Source organism: Lucilia cuprina, chromosome 3 (assembly GCF_022045245.1).
Source record: "Lucilia cuprina isolate Lc7/37 chromosome 3, ASM2204524v1, whole genome shotgun sequence".
Lineage (NCBI taxonomy): Eukaryota > Metazoa > Arthropoda > Insecta > Diptera > Calliphoridae > Lucilia > Lucilia cuprina.
In genome coordinates this window covers 58211797-58230822 of record NC_060951.1, presented here as the reverse complement: position 1 = coordinate 58230822, position 19026 = coordinate 58211797, and the positions used below count along the sequence as shown (strand labels likewise).

At 29.1% G+C, this 19026-nt stretch overlaps 3 protein-coding genes across 5 annotated transcripts in view; 1 reads left to right on the top strand and 2 right to left on the bottom strand.

Annotated features, from left to right (window-relative positions):
- The window catches only part of LOC111677382 (plastin-3), a 37268-nt gene extending 33983 nt beyond the window's left edge, over positions 1-3285 (bottom strand). The window contains exon 1 of the mRNA XM_046946215.1: positions 2765-3285. Coding sequence (XP_046802171.1) covers positions 2765-2836 — 72 coding nt within the window. The 5' untranslated portion in view covers positions 2837-3285. The remainder of the gene's footprint in view (positions 1-2764) is intronic.
- A 916-nt stretch (positions 3286-4201) lies between these two features.
- Positions 4202-5887, top strand: LOC111678105 (exosome complex component RRP45). Of its 3 annotated transcripts, none has more exons than XM_046946218.1 (4): positions 4202-4360; positions 4425-5418; positions 5480-5692; positions 5768-5887. In XM_046946218.1, the coding sequence occupies exons 1-4, from the start codon at positions 4295-4297 to the stop codon at positions 5812-5814; spliced, it is 1320 nt and encodes a 439-aa protein (XP_046802174.1). In that variant the 5' UTR covers positions 4202-4294; the 3' UTR covers positions 5815-5887. The 3 variants fall into 3 exon arrangements, with proteins under 3 accessions (XP_046802174.1, XP_046802173.1, XP_046802172.1); XM_046946217.1 differs by having other exon boundaries at positions 5477-5692; positions 5771-5887; XM_046946216.1 differs by having other exon boundaries at positions 5477-5692.
- Positions 5888-6140: 253 nt separating this feature from the next.
- Positions 6141-8343, bottom strand: LOC111678111 (histone deacetylase complex subunit SAP30 homolog). The gene is made up of 2 exons (XM_023439366.2): positions 7560-8343; positions 6141-6767 (listed from the first exon to the last, which is right to left on the bottom strand). The coding sequence occupies exons 1-2, from the start codon at positions 7953-7955 to the stop codon at positions 6639-6641; spliced, it is 525 nt and encodes a 174-aa protein (XP_023295134.1). The 5' UTR covers positions 7956-8343; the 3' UTR covers positions 6141-6638.
- Positions 8344-19026: the final 10683 nt, after the last annotated feature.

The following is a 19026-nucleotide window of genomic DNA, read 5'->3' as shown; positions in this document are numbered from 1 at the left end:
CCACTGTTAACACTTTTGACCATTAGGTGTTCCTTCAGTTCCTACTAGGAATGATATCCAATATTGTTTTTCCGCCCACTCCCAATTTTAAGTCATAAAAGGACTTAAATCCTTTTATAAGTAAATTTTTGAAAATATAACAAAATTACGTAAAAGGCCCACTGTTAACACTTTTGACCATTAGGTGTTCCTTCAGTTCCTACTAGGAATGATATCCAATATTGTTTTTCCGCCCACTCCCAATTTTAAGTCCTAAAAGGACTTAAATCCTTTTTTAAGTAAATTTTTGAAAATTGAAGAAAAATAACATAAAAGACCCACTGTTAACACTTTTGACCATTAGGTGTTCCTTCAGTTCACACTAGGAATGATATCCAATATTGTTTTTTCGCCCTCTCCCAATTTTAAGTCCTAAAAGGACTTAAATCCTTTTTTTAATAAATTTTTGAAAATTGAAGAAAAATAACATAAAAGGCCCACTGTTAACACTTTTGACCATTAGGCGTTCCTTCAGTTCCTACTAGGAATGATATCCAATATTGTTTTTCCACCCACTCCCAATTTTAAGTCCTAAAAGGACTTAAATCCTTTTTTAAATAAATTTTTGAAAATATAACAAAAATTACATAAAAGGCCCACTGTTAACACTTTTGACCATTAGGCGTTCCTTCAGTTTCTACTAGGAATGATATCCAATATTGTTTTTTCGCCCACTCCCAATTTTAAGTCCTAAAAGGACTTAAATCCCTTTTTAAGTAAATTTTTGAAAATTGAAGAAAAATAACATAAAAGGCCCACTGTTAACACTTTTGACCATTAGGTGTTCCTTCCGATCCTGCTGGGAATAATATCCAATATTGATTTGCCGCCCACTCCCAATATTAAGTCCAAAAAAGACTTAAATCCTTTTTGAAAATTGAACAAAAATGACATAAAAGGACCACTGTTGACACTTTTGATTATTAAGTGTCCCATCGGAACTGGCTATTTATTTATTGTATGTTGATCGTGATGTTCTGGTTTTAACAAAAGTTCTGTTAAGTTTTTAACATATCACAATTATTATAAATTTATGTTGCTCGAGTTTACAGATTTTCTTAAAGCTGTAATATAATATCTGTTAATTTAACATGACTGTCTAAAGTGACTTTACTAATTTTAAAGGTTTGTGTCTGGGATTCAAATTTCAAATTTATCTTCACACAGTTAACTTATTTGTGCCAATTTTTAAAGAGATAGCAGAATATTTGACGTAATTATGGCATAAAAAGTTCAAATCGGGAGGTACGGTTGTATGGGGGCTAGGTGAAATAATGGACCGATTTCAACCATTTTCAATAGGCTTCGTCCCTGTACCAAAAAACATGCTTGGTCCAAATTTAATCAAATTATCTTGAAAATTGCGGCCTGTACCTAGCGCACAAGGTTTACATGGACAGCCAGCCAGCCGGACAGACGGACGGACGTGTCTTAATCGACTCAAAAAATGATTCTGAATCTTTCGGTATACTTTAAGGTGGGTATTGGTCCAATATTTTTGTATGTTACAAACATCAGCACAAACGTATAATACCCTCCCCACTATAGTGGTGTACGCTTAAGACGCTTAACAATATAATTAGTGGATCAAATATGGGCCAATCGTTAAAAAAAATCTTGCAATATGCTAGATTATAAAACTAAGATGATTTTAGATTTCTGCAAAAATCTCATCTCAGTTGTTTATATTATTTATATTTATCACTTCTAGATTTAAAAGGTTTTATCCTTATTAAAGCATAAGTTAGTATTTAATCTTGGATTACAATATTAACAGAAACGAAAATACTAGAAAAATCTACTAATAATATGATTCTAATCTTTGCTATTGCAAATTACCCACTATTGTGATGTAGGGTGTATAGAAATGAATGAGTTACAATTGTTGTAATTTGTTGATAGATGTGATTTACTTGTTTATGGATACTGATGCTAGTGCTGCCTGCGCCTGTCTTAAAAAAAACAAGAGTAAAAACAGCAAAAGTGCACAGAGATGATGATTGTAAGCCGGCAACACCCATGTGGCCATATAACGTTTAAAAAAATTGCATTTCTACTTTTGCTGAGTTGTAGAGACATTTGTAAGTTTTGTTTACCCCTCCAACTCATCCCCCCGCCAGGAATTAAAAACACTGTCGTAGACATATTTAAATATACAAACACGCACACACACCCTTTGTGCAACAACGACAATAATAAAAGAGAAACAATAAACACAGAGAAAACATGCAAAAGAAACAAGCAGCAGGGAGGAATAAAAACATGTGTAGCCTTGAAAAATAAACCAACTAAACGACGACGAGGATGTTGTTGAACAAAGAAATCCTCAATATTACACATATTTTTGGGGTTGATTGTTATAAACATTATAAAATAAAAAACGTACTAAATAATCAAGATGAAAAAGTAATAAGTAAAAATTACACTCCCTAGAATTGAGCTTTCTTTTTGTCTTGCAAAAACAACAACAGTAATAAGAAGAAAAAAAAAAGCAACCAAACAACCTTTCCCCTCCAACCACTAATGAATGACACGGTACTGTTTGTTTTTGCTTATTTATTGTTGTTGTTGGGTGGCTTAAAATGACTCATCTAAATGGTATTAAAGCGAATTATTTCCTGCTTTTCTTAACGAGATGATCAATTATTATTAATAAATAAAAATATAATTACTGCAATTGCAAAAATATGTTTTTATATACATACATATATTTTTTATAAATTACCTCTATGAATTTCTCTTGTATTTCAGCTTTCTCGTCTGCTGATAAGCCTTTCGTGAATTTGTTGACTGACATTGTTTAAGATTTGTTTGTTTCTTATTAGATTTGTTTAAACAACAAAATTATCTTATAATTGCACTTTTTGCAATTTTTTTTTAATTAACAATTTTTATATAATTTTAACACACATACACAGTAATAAATTCTTTTTTGGCTTATATTCTTCCGCCAACTCTTTACTTGCTTTTTTTATTTTTTCCCTAAATACGTTTTTATTCTCACTTTTGTGGTGTTACACACTTTCGCTGGCTTTGTGACTGATGTTCGTATTATCTTTTTATTAAAATATATCTTTATTTCTTTTAATTGATTGCGTTTTCGTGCAATATTTTAAAATTTTTTTTGTTAAAATTATTTTAAAAAATATTAAGTTACGTTAAAAAATATGAAAAAACTATTTGCAGTTGTTTTACACAATTAAAAAACCAACTTATTACAATGATGTGCGAAGAAGAAATGCGACTCACAGCGTTTGAGCCGAAAAAAGTTGTCGGCGGCGCTGCTCGTTTAATTTAAATCGGCGGCAGTTTAAAATCAACTGTAAGCCGGCTAGGTATCAAATATGCTTAATTTACAAATTTCCAAAGACTTTATATAAAAACGGAAAAAAAAGTTGGATTTTGTATATTATTTAAAACAATAAAATAAAGCAGGCACAAAAGTTGTGTGAAAAATTATGAAGGGATGATGAAAATAATAAAATCTTAGTTCTCTATAAAAAATACAAAAACTCTTTAAAGCTTATCGTTGTTCATTTAAAAAATAATTAGCGGACAAGTGTCTAAGCATGTAGAGGCCGGAGGAATGGGGGAACATATAAAAGGGAACTTTTTGGTACTTTTCCTTCTTCAAAAGGTACTTTTATAATATTAAACCTATAAACATGATATTAAGCATGTAGAGCCTGGAGTAAGTGAGAATATATAAAAGGAGGCTTTTTAGTACTTTTTCGTTCTTAATTTTTGTGTTTTTTTATAATATTGATCCTAGAAATATGAATTAAGCTGCACAAGCCCGAATGTAATAAGAATCTAGAAAAGGGGATTTTTTAGTACTTTTTCGTTCACTAAAAGTTTTACTTATTCAATGCTCTACATGCTAAATTTTATGTTTCTAGGTGCATTATCATAGAGAATCCAAAGGACTTGTTAAACAACGAAAAAGTACCAAAAAATCCCATTTTATAAGTAAAGAAGAAAAATGTACCAAAAATATTAGCAAGAAACAATCAGCTGCTCTGTTAACACTACCTTATAATTAATATACCTTGCACTGGTTAGTTTTGTCATCTATTACAATTATTGGCGCTGCCAACTTTTATAAGAAATATGCTATCACATTCAAGTGAGTTAATCAAAAAATAAGAACAAGATATTTATAATCAAAACATTCAATTTAACCTCAAATATTTATTTGACGCAAAACTGGTGGCGTATATTTAGTTTAAATTGTTTAAATAAAATTAAAATAAATATGAAAGAAACACCTTTATCAACATGCGAAAGAAACTTTATACTACAAGCTGTTAAACAGAATCAGGTAATTATAAAAAATACTTAAATTTACTTTAACTAAACAACAAAAATGAATATATCTTTAACAGCGATTGGATGGCCGCAAAAATGATGAATTCCGTCCCATAAAAATAAATTATGGAGCCGATTGGGGTAGTGTTTTAGTGGCGATGGGAGAAACCAAAGTTCTAGCTCAAGTGTCGAGCGAATTGGGTGTACCAAAGGCTGTTAGGCCGAATGAAGGTATGATGCATATAAACGTTGAGCTAGGACCCATGGCTGCTCCACATTTTGAAGTTGGTCGTAATTCCGAACTCACCGTACAATTGAACAGAGTATTGGAAAGAACATTTAGAGAATCACGATGCTTAGACTTGGAGTCATTATGTATACAGTCCGAAGAACGTGTATGGATATTACGAGTCGATTTAAATGTGCTCAACCATGAGGGTAATCTTTTCGACTGTTGTTCCGTGGCCACATTGTGTGCTTTAATGCATTTTAGAAGACCCGAAGTTAGTATAGTTGATGATGATGTAATTATACATACAGCGGCTGAAAAAGACCCTCTACCCATGGTCATGCACCATTATCCGGTTTGTGTTAGTTATTGTACCTTCGATGATGGTCGCATAGCGGTAGCAGATCCCACCATAATGGAGGAAAGAACTAGTGAATCACAAATGATATTTGGCATAAATTCATTTAGAGAATTGTGCTGCCTTAATTTGGGCGGCTCTTCTTTAACAAGTTCCACCTTATTATTACAATCATCTAAGAGAGCATCTAATCAGGCAAAGAAAGTGGTAGATATAGTTAAGCAAACATTAGAAAATGATTTAGCGGCAAGAGAAAATCGTTCCAATGTTGGCTTTACCGAATGTTTGAGACAGAATACTATAACTAGTTTAGCAGAAGATCGTTTAGTCTTAAAACTAAGACACTTTACCTTTAATGAGGTTGAGGAAACAGACGAACAAAGACGTAAAAATGAGTTCTTTAAAAACTTGGCTGATAAAGCGCATGATGATGACGATGATAATGACGACAGTGAGGGTGAAGTTACACTTGAAAGTATGAATGGTAAGTTTGAATGAAATAAAGTTAATTAGTTAATTGAATTGAATATTTTAAATTATAGCTGCAAAACCTAACTCTGGTGATGTGAAAAAATCTACAAATGATTCTAAATGGATGCCAGAGGATGTTAATGATGCTAATATGGAAACTGATACTAGTAGCGAAGAAGAAGTTTTGGAGCATTCTGCCAAGGTTATAGAACAGCCCAAAGCTAGCAATAATAAATCTAGTAAAAATAAACTGAAAGCAAAAAAGGCAAAAGCTCAAAGAACTACTAGTAAGTTTATTAAGTTTTTAAACTTTTTGTCTGAGATTCGTATTTTAAATAATATACTTTTTTTACTTTTAACAGCAGACTCAACATCAGATTCTGAAGAGGAGGAACAAGTTGTTTTATAGGTTAAGTAAAGTAGTTTGTAAAAATATTGTAGGATTTAAATAAATGTTGAAAAAAATATTTTTTAAACTTAAATGAAATGTTCTTTTTTTACAACAACTATTACCATAACTACTATAATTAGTTAGAGAGATGGATTAAATGATTTTATCTATCTATAGAACGTTCTAATTATCAATTTCTACTGACGGATCTAACTACTTAATGAGATGACCAAGTTTAAACTTACATGTGGCTAAATTATCTCACGACATCATTAAAAACTTTTAAACACGTGTTTGCTGTTTGGGAATACATAATTTGATAATAAATTAAAACTACAAGATAATTATTTATTTGAACATGTTTATTGCCTCAATTATTTTGCTCGCTTTTATTTTTCTTTATGTATAATACCTTTTTATTCTTTTCAAAATGTTATTTTTCTATACAAAATTGCATTTACCACTGCATATATTGCTAGAGGGTTTGAAACAACAACAAAAAAGTATTAACTAGATAAAACTTAAAATACCGAAAGCTAATTATGAAAACATGATTACATTTACTTTAATTTACAGCTGTAAATTTTCTTTTAAAAGCCGTAGAGTTGTTAGCTTAGTTATAAGAGTTTAGGTAAAAAATAAAAAAAAAACATTTTCTTTTTTTTTAAATATATAAAATATTACACAGAAATGATTGAGTGACTTAAACATAACAATTGCTTAAATTTAAAGATTTTATTTAAAAATTTACCGTATGATTAATTAAAAAATAATATGTATAGTAGGTAATATATTATATTCACTAGGTTCATCAACTGTAGTTGCTGATAAAATCATACAATTTAAGTTGTGTCATTACTCATGCCATTTTTAAGATCCAATTTATTGGAATTCGATTTAACCATATAAACGAAATAGGTGATAATTTCCTTTTCCTTAATGGGTATCGTTTTGAAATGTTTCATTATGGTCTGAAATGGGAAATAAAAAGGAAAAAATTTAAATTTTTTGTATTTTCGATATAAAATTTTTGGTTTTAGAAAATAGAGATAAAATACCTAGTTCACTATTTTTTGCTTTTCAATACCATTCTTTATAACAATGAGAGTCTTACTATAACGCAGACCATACAATTTTTAACCCAAAGTATTATTTTGTTAAACTTTATAAAATCCTATGATTTCTCACTGCTATAGGCTGAATCTAATGCTACACAATACTACATTTGACGGGTGGAATGGTCCTGTCAAAATGGAGTACCTTAAACTCTACTTGATTGGCACTAAACTACCACATTAACCAAACAATCTACCAATTCTTTTGTAAAGCATTGAGCTGCCCTGAAATTGCATCAAACCTTAGAATAACTCAATCGATTAGTTCTTTAGAAAAGTATACAATGGCTTCTCTGTTTACATGTTTTTAAATTTCTTGGTCTATGTAATCTATCGGCTACTGAAGAAGTTAAAAAAGTGATAGAAAAAGATTGATAAAAATCTATTAAGTTTTCATAAAATATGTGCCTACAACACTCAAAATGTTTTTGATTAGTTAGCCCGTTCTATGTTGTGTAATATGTATATATTTTACAAAAAACTAATTACATAAACTTTAGTTTATTACACAAAAATTGTTTAAAGAAATATTTTCCGCAGACGCTCAGCTTATTATCTTACATTAACACTTTTTCATCCAAGACGCATTGTGCAAATAAAAACATTATAGGTATTGTGTACAGCATTTTATTTTTCTTCGATACTTACGTCAGCAAGTTGGGCTCTTTTCATGCCGGGTCGCGTTTGCAATTTATAATGGCGTTTATAGCGTCTCAGCGTATTTACTTGCAGTTGATACAAATCGGGCACCTCGGGCAGGTCAATATCGGTATCATTACTATCATCTTCGGATTCCTTGCGCCGCCGCTTCGAACGTGCCGACTGTATGCGTTCTTTGTGATAATCGCAGATGTAAATGTGTTGTGAAGTGGGATCGCTGCTTAATTTTAAACGTTTGTCCTTCACCGTTTTCTGTATACGCTTACTGTAGCTGGCATTACCAGCTGGTCTATTGCATCTTTCATTTTCGTCAATTAGACAACATGTTTGATCTGTATGCCCTCCCCTTGAGTCTTCCTCACCCGTACTGAAGCCGTTGTTCATGGTCGTTTTCTATTTTCAACACAATTAGCTTTCGTTTTTTGACATTTAATTACAGAACCTTTGAAAAGTATTAAAGTTTCTATTCCACTTCAGCACCAAAAAAAAGTATACAGTTTTTATTCCTCTTTTATCACTGACAATATTTTCCAAAAATGGCTTTTGATTCTAATTACGTTTTTCTTTTACATCTACAAGTTTTTTTTTGCCTTTTTGGCCAATAAATATTGTTTATAGCAGCTTTTTTATTGAAAACTTCTTAAATTTTTTTCTCATATTAATTTAGCACACCGGCTGTATATTTATGTTTTATTTCTTAGTTGAATAATATGTCAAGGAAAATTTAGAAATTTTGTAAAAATTTTCTTTTTCTTTTGTTAAAAGTTCTTCAAAGTTTAAGTTTAAAATCACTTCTACTTTTTTCAATTATTTGTTACACTTGTGAAAATTGGAGCCGAAATGCACACACAACGAAATGAATAAATGACGGACGAACAGAGAAAAGCAAAATAAGGCAAAGAATTACAACAAAAATAAAAAAGCAGCGATTATTGAAAGGGCTGCCAGATGATTTTTCGAAAAATCGTCCATATCCGGAAAAATGTTAGAGAAATCGTCATTTTGATTGTAAACAAATCTAAGAACGTAATTGACACTAAAATTTTATTAAAAAATTTCGCTAAATAGTATTTTTTTTATTTATTTTAGAATAAAAATTTATCAAAATTAATTTTACACATAATTATTCTGGAGAATTTGATTTCGAATCTCGAATCAATATTAAAATAACTCTGATATTAAGATAACTTTGATTTTTATATTATATATATTATTTTTATTGTAATTTTCTAAATAGTAAACATACATACATTAACAGTTAAAAGCTAGTTTACGTTATACCACAAGAAATATGTTTTGTCAACATTGTGTTTAGAAAAGAACGGCGAATATTCGACTTGAACTTACAACTTACTTTTCAATGACTACTACATAATGTCAGCATAATAGTAGAAGTATAGTATGACTTACAAATAGCCAATAAGTTTGAATTTTCGAAGATAATCTTTTTTGGAAAATAAAACCGCTGTTTAATATTAATCGTATTAAAATTTGAAAGTTTCTCAAAAAAAAAATGCGACGCCATTGTAAATTTAAAAATAGCGACGTAGATTTTTGCTTATTTAGTTAAAATGAAAAATTGGTCAAAATTTCAAAAGTAATATTTTAAATTGTTTAATTTAAAGAAATTTATGAATTTTTTTCACAATTACATATGAGTAAAATTAAACTGCATATGTACATAAGTTACAACATTTCCAACGGCGTTAACCTTTAAGTAATGGTGGAATAACATAAACAACAGAGTTGTTAAAATACGTATTGTGTTGAAAGTGCTACCAAGTTTCATCTTGTATATTCCGTTAATTTTAATACATGCAGATTTATTTATAAAATTTAAAGTATTATTTATTGATTAATATTAATAATTAATATGCGTTTTAAAATATAAAAGTTTTAAAAAATAATAAGTTTCGTAACACATAAGGAATTGTTGTTATTATAAAAATATATTTTTTAATATACAATTTTCTTTTTAGGATATATAAAAAAATGGGAATTAGTATTTAGCATGGGCCGCTCCTGAAATAATTTGGTTGTGGGATTTATGTTTGTGTAAAATTTTTAATGTATAATTTTAACACAATACTAGTGTTTATAAATGAATTGCTGACTTTTAAGTAATTTTTATTTTTTGCAAATCACTTTGTAGGGAAACAAAACTTTAGTTGTTCGTCCTATTTTAAGAAATACTTGCTCGAGGTCGTTGTTGATATTAAAATTCTTATCTTAGAACCTTCTTCATCATAAACAACATCTTATTTTATAAACGGTTTATAAAACATAATTTTCATACGAAAAAAGGATATTCTCTAGCGGCATTTTGAGTAGGCAATCAAATGCCAATTAATAATCAGATTAGTTGATCCAAAAATAAATTGATTCTGATGTTAGTGCTCTTTGATGTTTTTGAGTATAAGATAGGTTTCTATAAATCGACTTTCGAATAATCGAACAATCGACTTTTTGTCGAAAAAAGTCTAAAAGTCGAAGTCGACTATTTTGTTCCAAAAAAGTCAATAACTCGACTATCGTCTGTGAAAAAAGTCGAAAAGTCGACTTTGTTAATAAAAGTCGAAAAGTCTGAAAGTCGAAAAAGGTCGATAAGTCGAATAAAGTCGAAAAAAGTCGCAAAAAGTCGAAAACTCGAAAATTGTAGAAACAAGTCAAAAATAGTCGAACATTAAAAAAAGTGGAAAAAAGTAAAAAAACTCTAAAATTGTCGGAAAAACTCAAAAAAGTCAAAAAATAGTCGGAAGAAGTCGAAAAATATCGAAAAGTCGGAAGAAGTCGAAAAAAGTCGGAAAAAGTCGAAAAGTCGACTATTTATAAAATACTTATAGTCTATAAGTCGACATTTAATTAAATATATAAAAAAAAATCGAAAGTCGACTTTTAACTAAATGAAAAAAGTCGACTTTTCGTTTCAACTATAGAAACTTTGTATAAGATTAAACTTCGCAGTGTTGCCATACAAAACAACAGAAAGCGTCACTGTTTGTTATCAAAACATTACATGTTTTATAAAAAAGAAGAATACAATTGAAAATGTAATATGAAACTTAATGAAAACTTAAATTTAAAACAAAAATATATGTTGTGAAATCCCCATAATTTATACTAATCGAAAAAATCAAACATAATAATGTTTATTTTATTATTTTTTTTTTTTGCATCAGCTGTTTACACTTTTGCATTTATTGCTCAAGTTTAAACCACCTCCATTGGGCGCTTAAACTAGCAAACAAAATTATCTGATAGAGTATTCAAAAACAACTTTCGAAAATTAATTTTAATTTAATCCTTAATCCTTCACCTTAAGATTGGCCCTACGTGTAGTGTGAAAATTACCGAAAACTTTAATTAAAAAATATATTTTGTGTTTTAAAGTGTCTATAATTTGTACTAATCAGGAATTTTAAATATTTTACTGTTTTTTTATATAAAAATTATATTAATTTATTGCATCAGCTGTTTACATATTTTTCTTGCTTAAGTTTAAAACACCTCTATTGGGCGCTTAAGCTAGCAAACAATGTTAACAAAGTACTCAAAAACAAGCGTTCATCTAAAGATTGGCCGTGAAACATTCATTGTGTAAAAAGAAATTTTCATATAAGGTAGTTTTCAGTGTTTAGTTGTATAATTCTGAAATGACTTATTTATTCTAAATTCCGAAAATTACTAAAAAAATTTTTTTCTTTTGAAAATTTGATAAAAAACTAATAACTTTTTGGTTAAAGCAACGATGATGTATACTTGCTCAGCAAAAATTAATGCCATGTTCACACGATTCATATTTTGATTTTTTTGGAATATTTGTGTGTGTGTATGATCCAAAAATACGTTTGCTACATTATTTTGTAAATTAAGTTATATATTTTATATTTATTTGCATTTTTTGTAATAATATTTTTTATTTGTCTCCAATGCATAAAAACAAACAGCTGATTTTGATAAATACTCGATAAAAATTAGAGATGACAGTCATTCGTTCGTAATTCATGAGGTAATTAAAATTGAATTACGTACATCTTGTGTAATTTGCAGCTGAAAATTTTGTATGGCGAATCGTGTAAATACATGTACGTAATCGGGGTTTGAATGATGAATCAGAGCGTGAATTACGAATAATTGTATCATGTGAACGTGGTATTAAATTGAAATGTAAGGAGTTAAAATAGAAGTACTTACTACAAGGATACGTCCACTGCATCTAATTTTACTTTCGATATTAAAAAAAACAACATTCTAAGAAAACTTTTATAGTTATCGGTAAGTTATTACTTGACTCCTTATAAGTAAAGCACGTATGTAGTTGAAAAGTATGTTCATAAGTAATTATAGGTTATTAACATGTTTTTGCTGGGTATATATTTGAAATTTTAATTTTATTTAATAAATATTTTTTATTATTCAGTAATTTTGTAGATGACCACGAATACAATTTCAATTGAATAATCAATTTTAATTTGCCTAATTGTCTGGTGTTCAAAAATTTTGAGAAACACAAATTGAAGGTATTAAATAGTTTATAATTTTCGATTTTAAACCAAAAAGATTGTGTTTTTTTAGCAAGTTAATAAGAAATCTTTTATTAAAGAAAACTTTTAACCATCTCCTATTGTTAAAAACAAATAAACAAAATCGAAGAAAGAGTAAATGTGCAAGTTAATAGGCAGAAATACAAAACCAACAACAATTCCAGCATTTAATGAAAGAACAAAAACAATCACTGAAAATACTGAGAATATTTATATAAAATTTATACATATCGAATTTAATTGACCTCCCACCCACTATATTGTACGTACTTGTTTGTATACTTTGCTTTAAACTTTTTTTTAATTTTATTTTTATTCCATCATAGACTACGATGGACTGGCATCATCATCATCAGCAGCAGCAGTAGCAGAAAAATACACTCAATTTGGGAAAATTCACATGCACATTGAAAAAAAAAAAATAATAAGATAAAAAATACAATGGATTGTACCATTTGCATAAGAGAAATGGTGAAGGATTGTGTATGGGAGGATAAATAACTTTTAAACAATTTTGATGTTTATAAAAAAAAATAAATGAAATCTTTTAAATTCCAGTTTCTCTTATAGTTCCTTATGTATTTGAAATACATTCATATGTATATACTTATACAAATGTTTGTACGTATTACATGTTTATTTACATTAGCATGTACATATGTATGTTATATTTATACAGAAAATATGTATTCATATATATTATATATATGTAAGTATATTCGATTACTTCATCAATTTATCTCTTTTTCCGTTACTCCTACACAAAAATTATCTACGCCTCATCTCTTAGAGAATTATATTTTCTACCAAATTCTAATACGAAATCATGCTATCTTTACACCATTTACATCTATAATATAACAAATATTTTATACTAAACTTATTATCAGAATGGAACAGGTGGAAAACGAAAAAGTACCATGAAGTCCACATTCCATTCAATCAGGAGGTCTATAGTTCTAGGTTTAATATTGAAACAAATTCAAAATGTAGCAAACATTCTGACTTTCATCTGGATCCCATGATTTATATTTCTAGATTTAATATTTCATAAAAATAAGTATGAATGTATAGACGAGCATTGCCCTATGAGCCATATGGTACCCTACATCAGTCAGTATGTTAAAAATATGGATTATTTTTAAATAATAAAGCATTTAATTTGTTTTTTGAAATACATTCAAAATACATTCATATATAAGTGTGTTATTCCGTTTGTAATTTCTATAATATAATTTTTCGACCCTATAAAGTATATATATTTTGGATCCTTATAGATAGCGGAGTCGATTAAGCCATGTCCGTCTGTCTGTTGAAATCAGTTTTTAGAGGAAGATCGCTATTTAAAATCAGCAAAATCGGTCGCTAAATAACGGAGATATGAGCAAAAAACCGAGACAACCTCTGAAAATTTCATCAAAAAATTTCATATTTTTTTCATGCTTTGTTAAATAAGCAACAACAAAACTGTATATTAGAAAAAAATGTACACGTGTGTGTAGATGTATTTGGTTTTTCAGTTGTGTATTTCGTTTTGTATGTTTGGATACTGTTGGCGTCATTGAGTTGTGTATTTTATTTTTGTTTTTTTTTGTGAATTCTGTTCGTATATTTGTATGTTGGTTGGTTTTATTGCGTTGTTTATTTTGTTTTTCTGTGTTTTTTGTTACGTATGTTTAGATGTCTGTTGGTTTAGATGCCTTGTGTAGTTCCTTAATGTAAACCTTGTGCGCACTATACAGGTCGCTATTTCAAAGATAATTTGATGAAATTTTGCACATACACTTACCCTCCTGATTCGGGGAGTTAAGGTTGTATGGTGTGCTAGACGAAATAATGAACCGATTTCAAACATTTTCAAAAGCGTTCGTCCTTGAACCAAAACAAGACCAATTTTATCAAATTATCTTGAAAGTTGACATAAGGTATTATTTCTACAAGAAGGGAAAGGTTATGCGAATGGAACCAAACCAGGGTAATGTCATACATGCAACCCAACAGGAAAATATCCTTCTTGCATTGTCTGACTAATAGGGAAGTGGTAAGTGGTAGTAAGATAAGTTTCACATGACCATAAAAAAACGAATATTAAGATCATGAAGTACCCTACAGGCTGACATCATCACAAATAATTTACCTTTAAAAACACTACAGTTGCTATAAAGTCTTCACTAGAACTGACACCACAATTCATGTAACAACTATCTGTAAAGATTCTGGTGTTATATTAGGTTACCCTTACACCACTTGCTCCTGGAAGGAACTCTGAATTTGAAAACTCTAACAAAGTCCTTGAGTGGGGTTATATAATCAATTGGTTGGTTCAAGATTGAAGATAATAGGCTTAAAATCTTAGCGTGTGTATATGTTCTTGATCTCCAAATTTTGGATGAGTTAAGCCTCGCTGCACTGCACGCAGATATGTAGGATATGCAGATCTATAAGTATATATATATATTATTTAGAGATGATTTTTGAAATTTGTAAAGTTGATCTACAACAAACATCTTCTTAGTTGTTTTTTCTTCGATCAGCACTCAGGGATGACCCCTACTCATGCAGTGCGTTGTGCTGGAACTAGGAAAATAGGTTGTGGGAGTAGTGTTTGTGGACATTTGATTTAAACCTTTTCACATCGAAAGTGGCGGAGAATACTTCTGCAGGATGTTTGTTTCCCTGTAATGTGTTGTGCCGTCCACTGGCCAATCGATCACAAATGGATGTGTTCTTGAAGACAGTCGTGTAAAGTCGTAAAAATATACGGGTATCGGGAACGAGTTCCTTAATTTAAGAGGAGCACATTCCACTATAGTATCGATAGAGCAGTGAAATACACCCTACGTTGCGATGGTGCTCCAGTGAATCAATAGAGTTGGATACTCTACTTGTCACCGACAAGTACTTTCGCCCTCTCATGTACGCGGTCGAGTAGCTCCAAAATAGACTTCTAAAACCCGGCCTACACATGGGAGTTGTAATCCATTTTCGGTCAGATATAAGAAGAAGAATAAGAAGATCAGATAGAGTGAAGTATGTCTTACACTGTTTCAAAAAACCGAGACACTTGAATGCTTCTTTCGACAGTTGGAAAAGGTGTTTAGTCCATCGGACATTGAACTGTATTTTCATGCCCAGAACATCAAGAGTTTCTGATTTCTTAATATTTACATCACCCATAAATATAGATGGACTAACATTATCTGCCATACGTTTAAACAACAATGAGTCTTGCGTGCGTTAAAATCGACTCTTTTTACACGACCCTATTCAGAGATTTCTATCAAGTCGTGATTAAGCGATTCATTCATAGGCTTGGCCTTTGTTTGAACGTCAAATATTGCTGTCATCGGCAAAAGAGAAGAACAAACATATGGATATGGTGTAGTTGTTTTTCTTTTAAGAAAACCATTCTGTGGCAGTCAGTGGTAGAATTCTAAACAAATATTTTCAGTTCTTTTTTATATTTCTCGATCTGTGCCTACATGATTCCAAAAATAGTTTATATGCTAAAATAAAAAGCATTTTGTTTTGTTGGCTTTTAATAAAAATTGAATATATTCCACACAAAAATATATTTTTATATATAACTATATAAAAAAAATGTTCATATGTGTATTTATAAATTTTGTGTTTCTTAGCAGAAATAAGAATTTGAAAATATTTTTTAACATAAAGTTCAATGCAGTCGATTTTGCATAAAGTTTTGTAGAGTATGTATGTATAATGTGTGAACATTTTAATTTTCCAATTTATGGCATTTTTATTTAAAAATATACATATGTATGTGTGTATTATTCTTTTTTAATATTTATGCATATTTGTAGAATACAACACATACATATGTATGTACATTTACTGTGAACAGTTTATATTTTATAGAAATTGTTTATTTTAGTATCAGTTGCAGTCATAATGGCCATAGTGGAAAATTACTTGTTTAGTTTTTGTATTAAAATTTATATTTAATGAGGTGCAGTTAAGTCTTTTTAAGTTATTTATTTATTCGCATATTTAGGGAATTATTTAAAAATAAAATTATTAAATAATATTTAGTGAATACATTTACAGGATGGGTGTTTAATATTAATTTAAAATTCTAAACATAGTTTTGCATATATAAACTGTAATTCTATTTTAAATACATATGCATTTAATTTATTGAATTTTTAATACAAATTAAATAGGATTTTAATATTTAAACTTGAATTTATTAATTCAGCGATTTGTTCATAATTGTTGTTTATTACTTGTCGTATAGATTATCGTTTTAAGTTGGAAACAAGTTAGTTACTTGTAAATATATACACATATAGTTCTTTGTCAAAATAAAAATTTAATAGATACCCAGTAAAAACTAAATAATGACTTTAAATTTTAATTACTTAAGTAATAACATACATATAAATTGTCTGGATTACATAGAAGTGTTCTATAAGGACTTACTAATAATGTGTTGTATAAATACTTTCTATATTATAGTCCTCTTGACTGTGTAGATATAGAAGCTGCATATGTTTTCTCATGGGATGTTAAACAACTATTTTTTCTAATTACATAGCATTAAATACTATTGTGCAAATAAATTTTAGCATTTTAACGACTTACTTAGTAATTAAAGTTTTTGCTGGGTAATAAAAATATATACTCCCAAAATAGCGCCTTATAGCGATGAGTTTATAATAGTTTTAACGTTTAACAACGCCTTCTTCTTTTCGATTGACAACTTTTTTTTAAATTGATGTTAGATTCCGCGATTTATTATACTCAATCGCGGAATCTAACACATATCTAAAGATTTTTACCCACAGTCCTGTTTATAAATAATTACACAAATCGGTCAAGCTTAATTCAAACCATTTGATTCTAAGACCAGCCTTCAGATAAGACTTACTCCTACAACTGTCATTTTGCATTCTCAAAACTCTTTTGAAATAGCCTTGTCTGTATGTATGTATCTATGTATGTATGTATGTATGTATGTATGTATGTATGTATGTATGTATGTATGTATGTATGTATGTATGTATGTATGTATGTATGTATGTATGTATGTATGTGGAAATCAGATTTTAGAAGTCCTTACTTAGTAAGGTTCCATATATCAACCTTCGAATAATCGACTTTTTGTCGAAAAAAGTCGAAGTCGACTATTTTGTTCCAAAAAAGTAACTCGACTATCGTCTAGAAAAAAGTCGAAAAGTCCACTTTGTAAATAAAAGTCGAAAAAAGTCGAAAAAAATCAAAAAGTTAAAAAAAACTTCGGAAAAAGTAAAAACTTAAAAATAGTAGAAAAAAGTAAAAAAATAGTAGAAAAATTTAAAAAAGTTTAAAAAAACTTCAAAAAATTTTAAATAGTCGGAAAAACTCGAAAAAAAAGTAAAAAAAAAATAGTCGAAAAAAGTCGAAAAGTCGACTATTTATAAAATACTAAAAGTCTAAAAGTCGACTTTTAACTAAATGAAAAAGTTGAAAAATCAACTTTGCATACAATACAAGAAAAAAAAAACAAAAAGTCGATTTTTGGTTTCAACTATAGAATCCTATTACTTAGATATATGTGAGATCTAAATAAAATTCTATAACACATGCTTTCGATCTGTTTCTTTTCTTTGATCCAGTGATTAACAAGGTTGAAAATTATTAGAATTGGTGCGAAATTTTTATGTAAATGAAATGCATGCCATACAAATTTATACCCTCAGTATTATTACAAAATTTTGCAAATATAAATTGTACTTAATCGGTATATACTATATAGTTGACCATAATGTCCATTTGTAAAAATCAACAAAACTTACATAGTTTTTTAACAAATTGGGTCCATAATTGGCCATAGCTTCCACACAATCGTAAATAATTATATCGTGATAAAATTTGACTCGAACTGTATTTGACTCGAATGGAATATTTTCGAAAAAGTGTTGGTTTACGTTCACTACGCGGAAACTCTCAAGTAGAATTGAAAAAACTTCGTTTTGACGAAAGTCGAAAAAGTGTACTTTTACACAAAATGGTGGCAAATGGTACTCTTTTTTATTAGAACTTTCCACAAACATAGAACTCATTCCACTATTTCATCATTCTAATTGTATTTTTCAAATGATTCTTTTTGCATATAGAGACTAGAAACTAAACATACACAGTACTTATATGAATAATATTCTATGACATTTTAGTACTTTTTGATTGGGTATCAAAGCACCCAGGATTTTTCTACTTACTACATAAAGCTATCTTCTGAAAACTACTAATGACATTCATCCCTATTCTGCATTTCGATTACGTTTACTCAATTCTATACGAATGTGTGTGTTCTGCGTTACGACCGTACCTACGTTTTCGTAAATTGTTGTTTATGTGGCGGAAATAATTTAAGACAAATATTTTTAATATTTATAAAAAACATTCTGAGAAAGTTTTCCCAAATCGGGTCATAATTGATCATTACATCCATGTACTTCACTTGATCGTAACTAACTTATGAATAAAGATACAATTCTGTATATGATATTTCATTGCCTGAATAGATCTATATTCCAACATTTAATGCCAGTACATCAATACGTAATCATACCTTATTCTTAACAATGAGTGTAACTGGTTTTACAGGGTTATACATAGTACAAAGAATCCAAAGGGAAAAAATATTTTTAGAACAATATTTGAACTTTGACCTTGTAATATTTTAATATTATATTTATTAAGATACCGGCAAAATTATGTTAAATTTTTGCTCTTGAAAAACCTTGCACATTGATTGAGTAACAGCATTAAAATTAGAAAAATAAACCTATTTATAAATATACATATTTTGTATTTAATAATTTTAGGCATTTATTCTTGTTTTATTTAATTTTTAAACATTAAACAAAACGAAAAAGTGGGTCACTTAAAGAAATTTTAATTTAAAA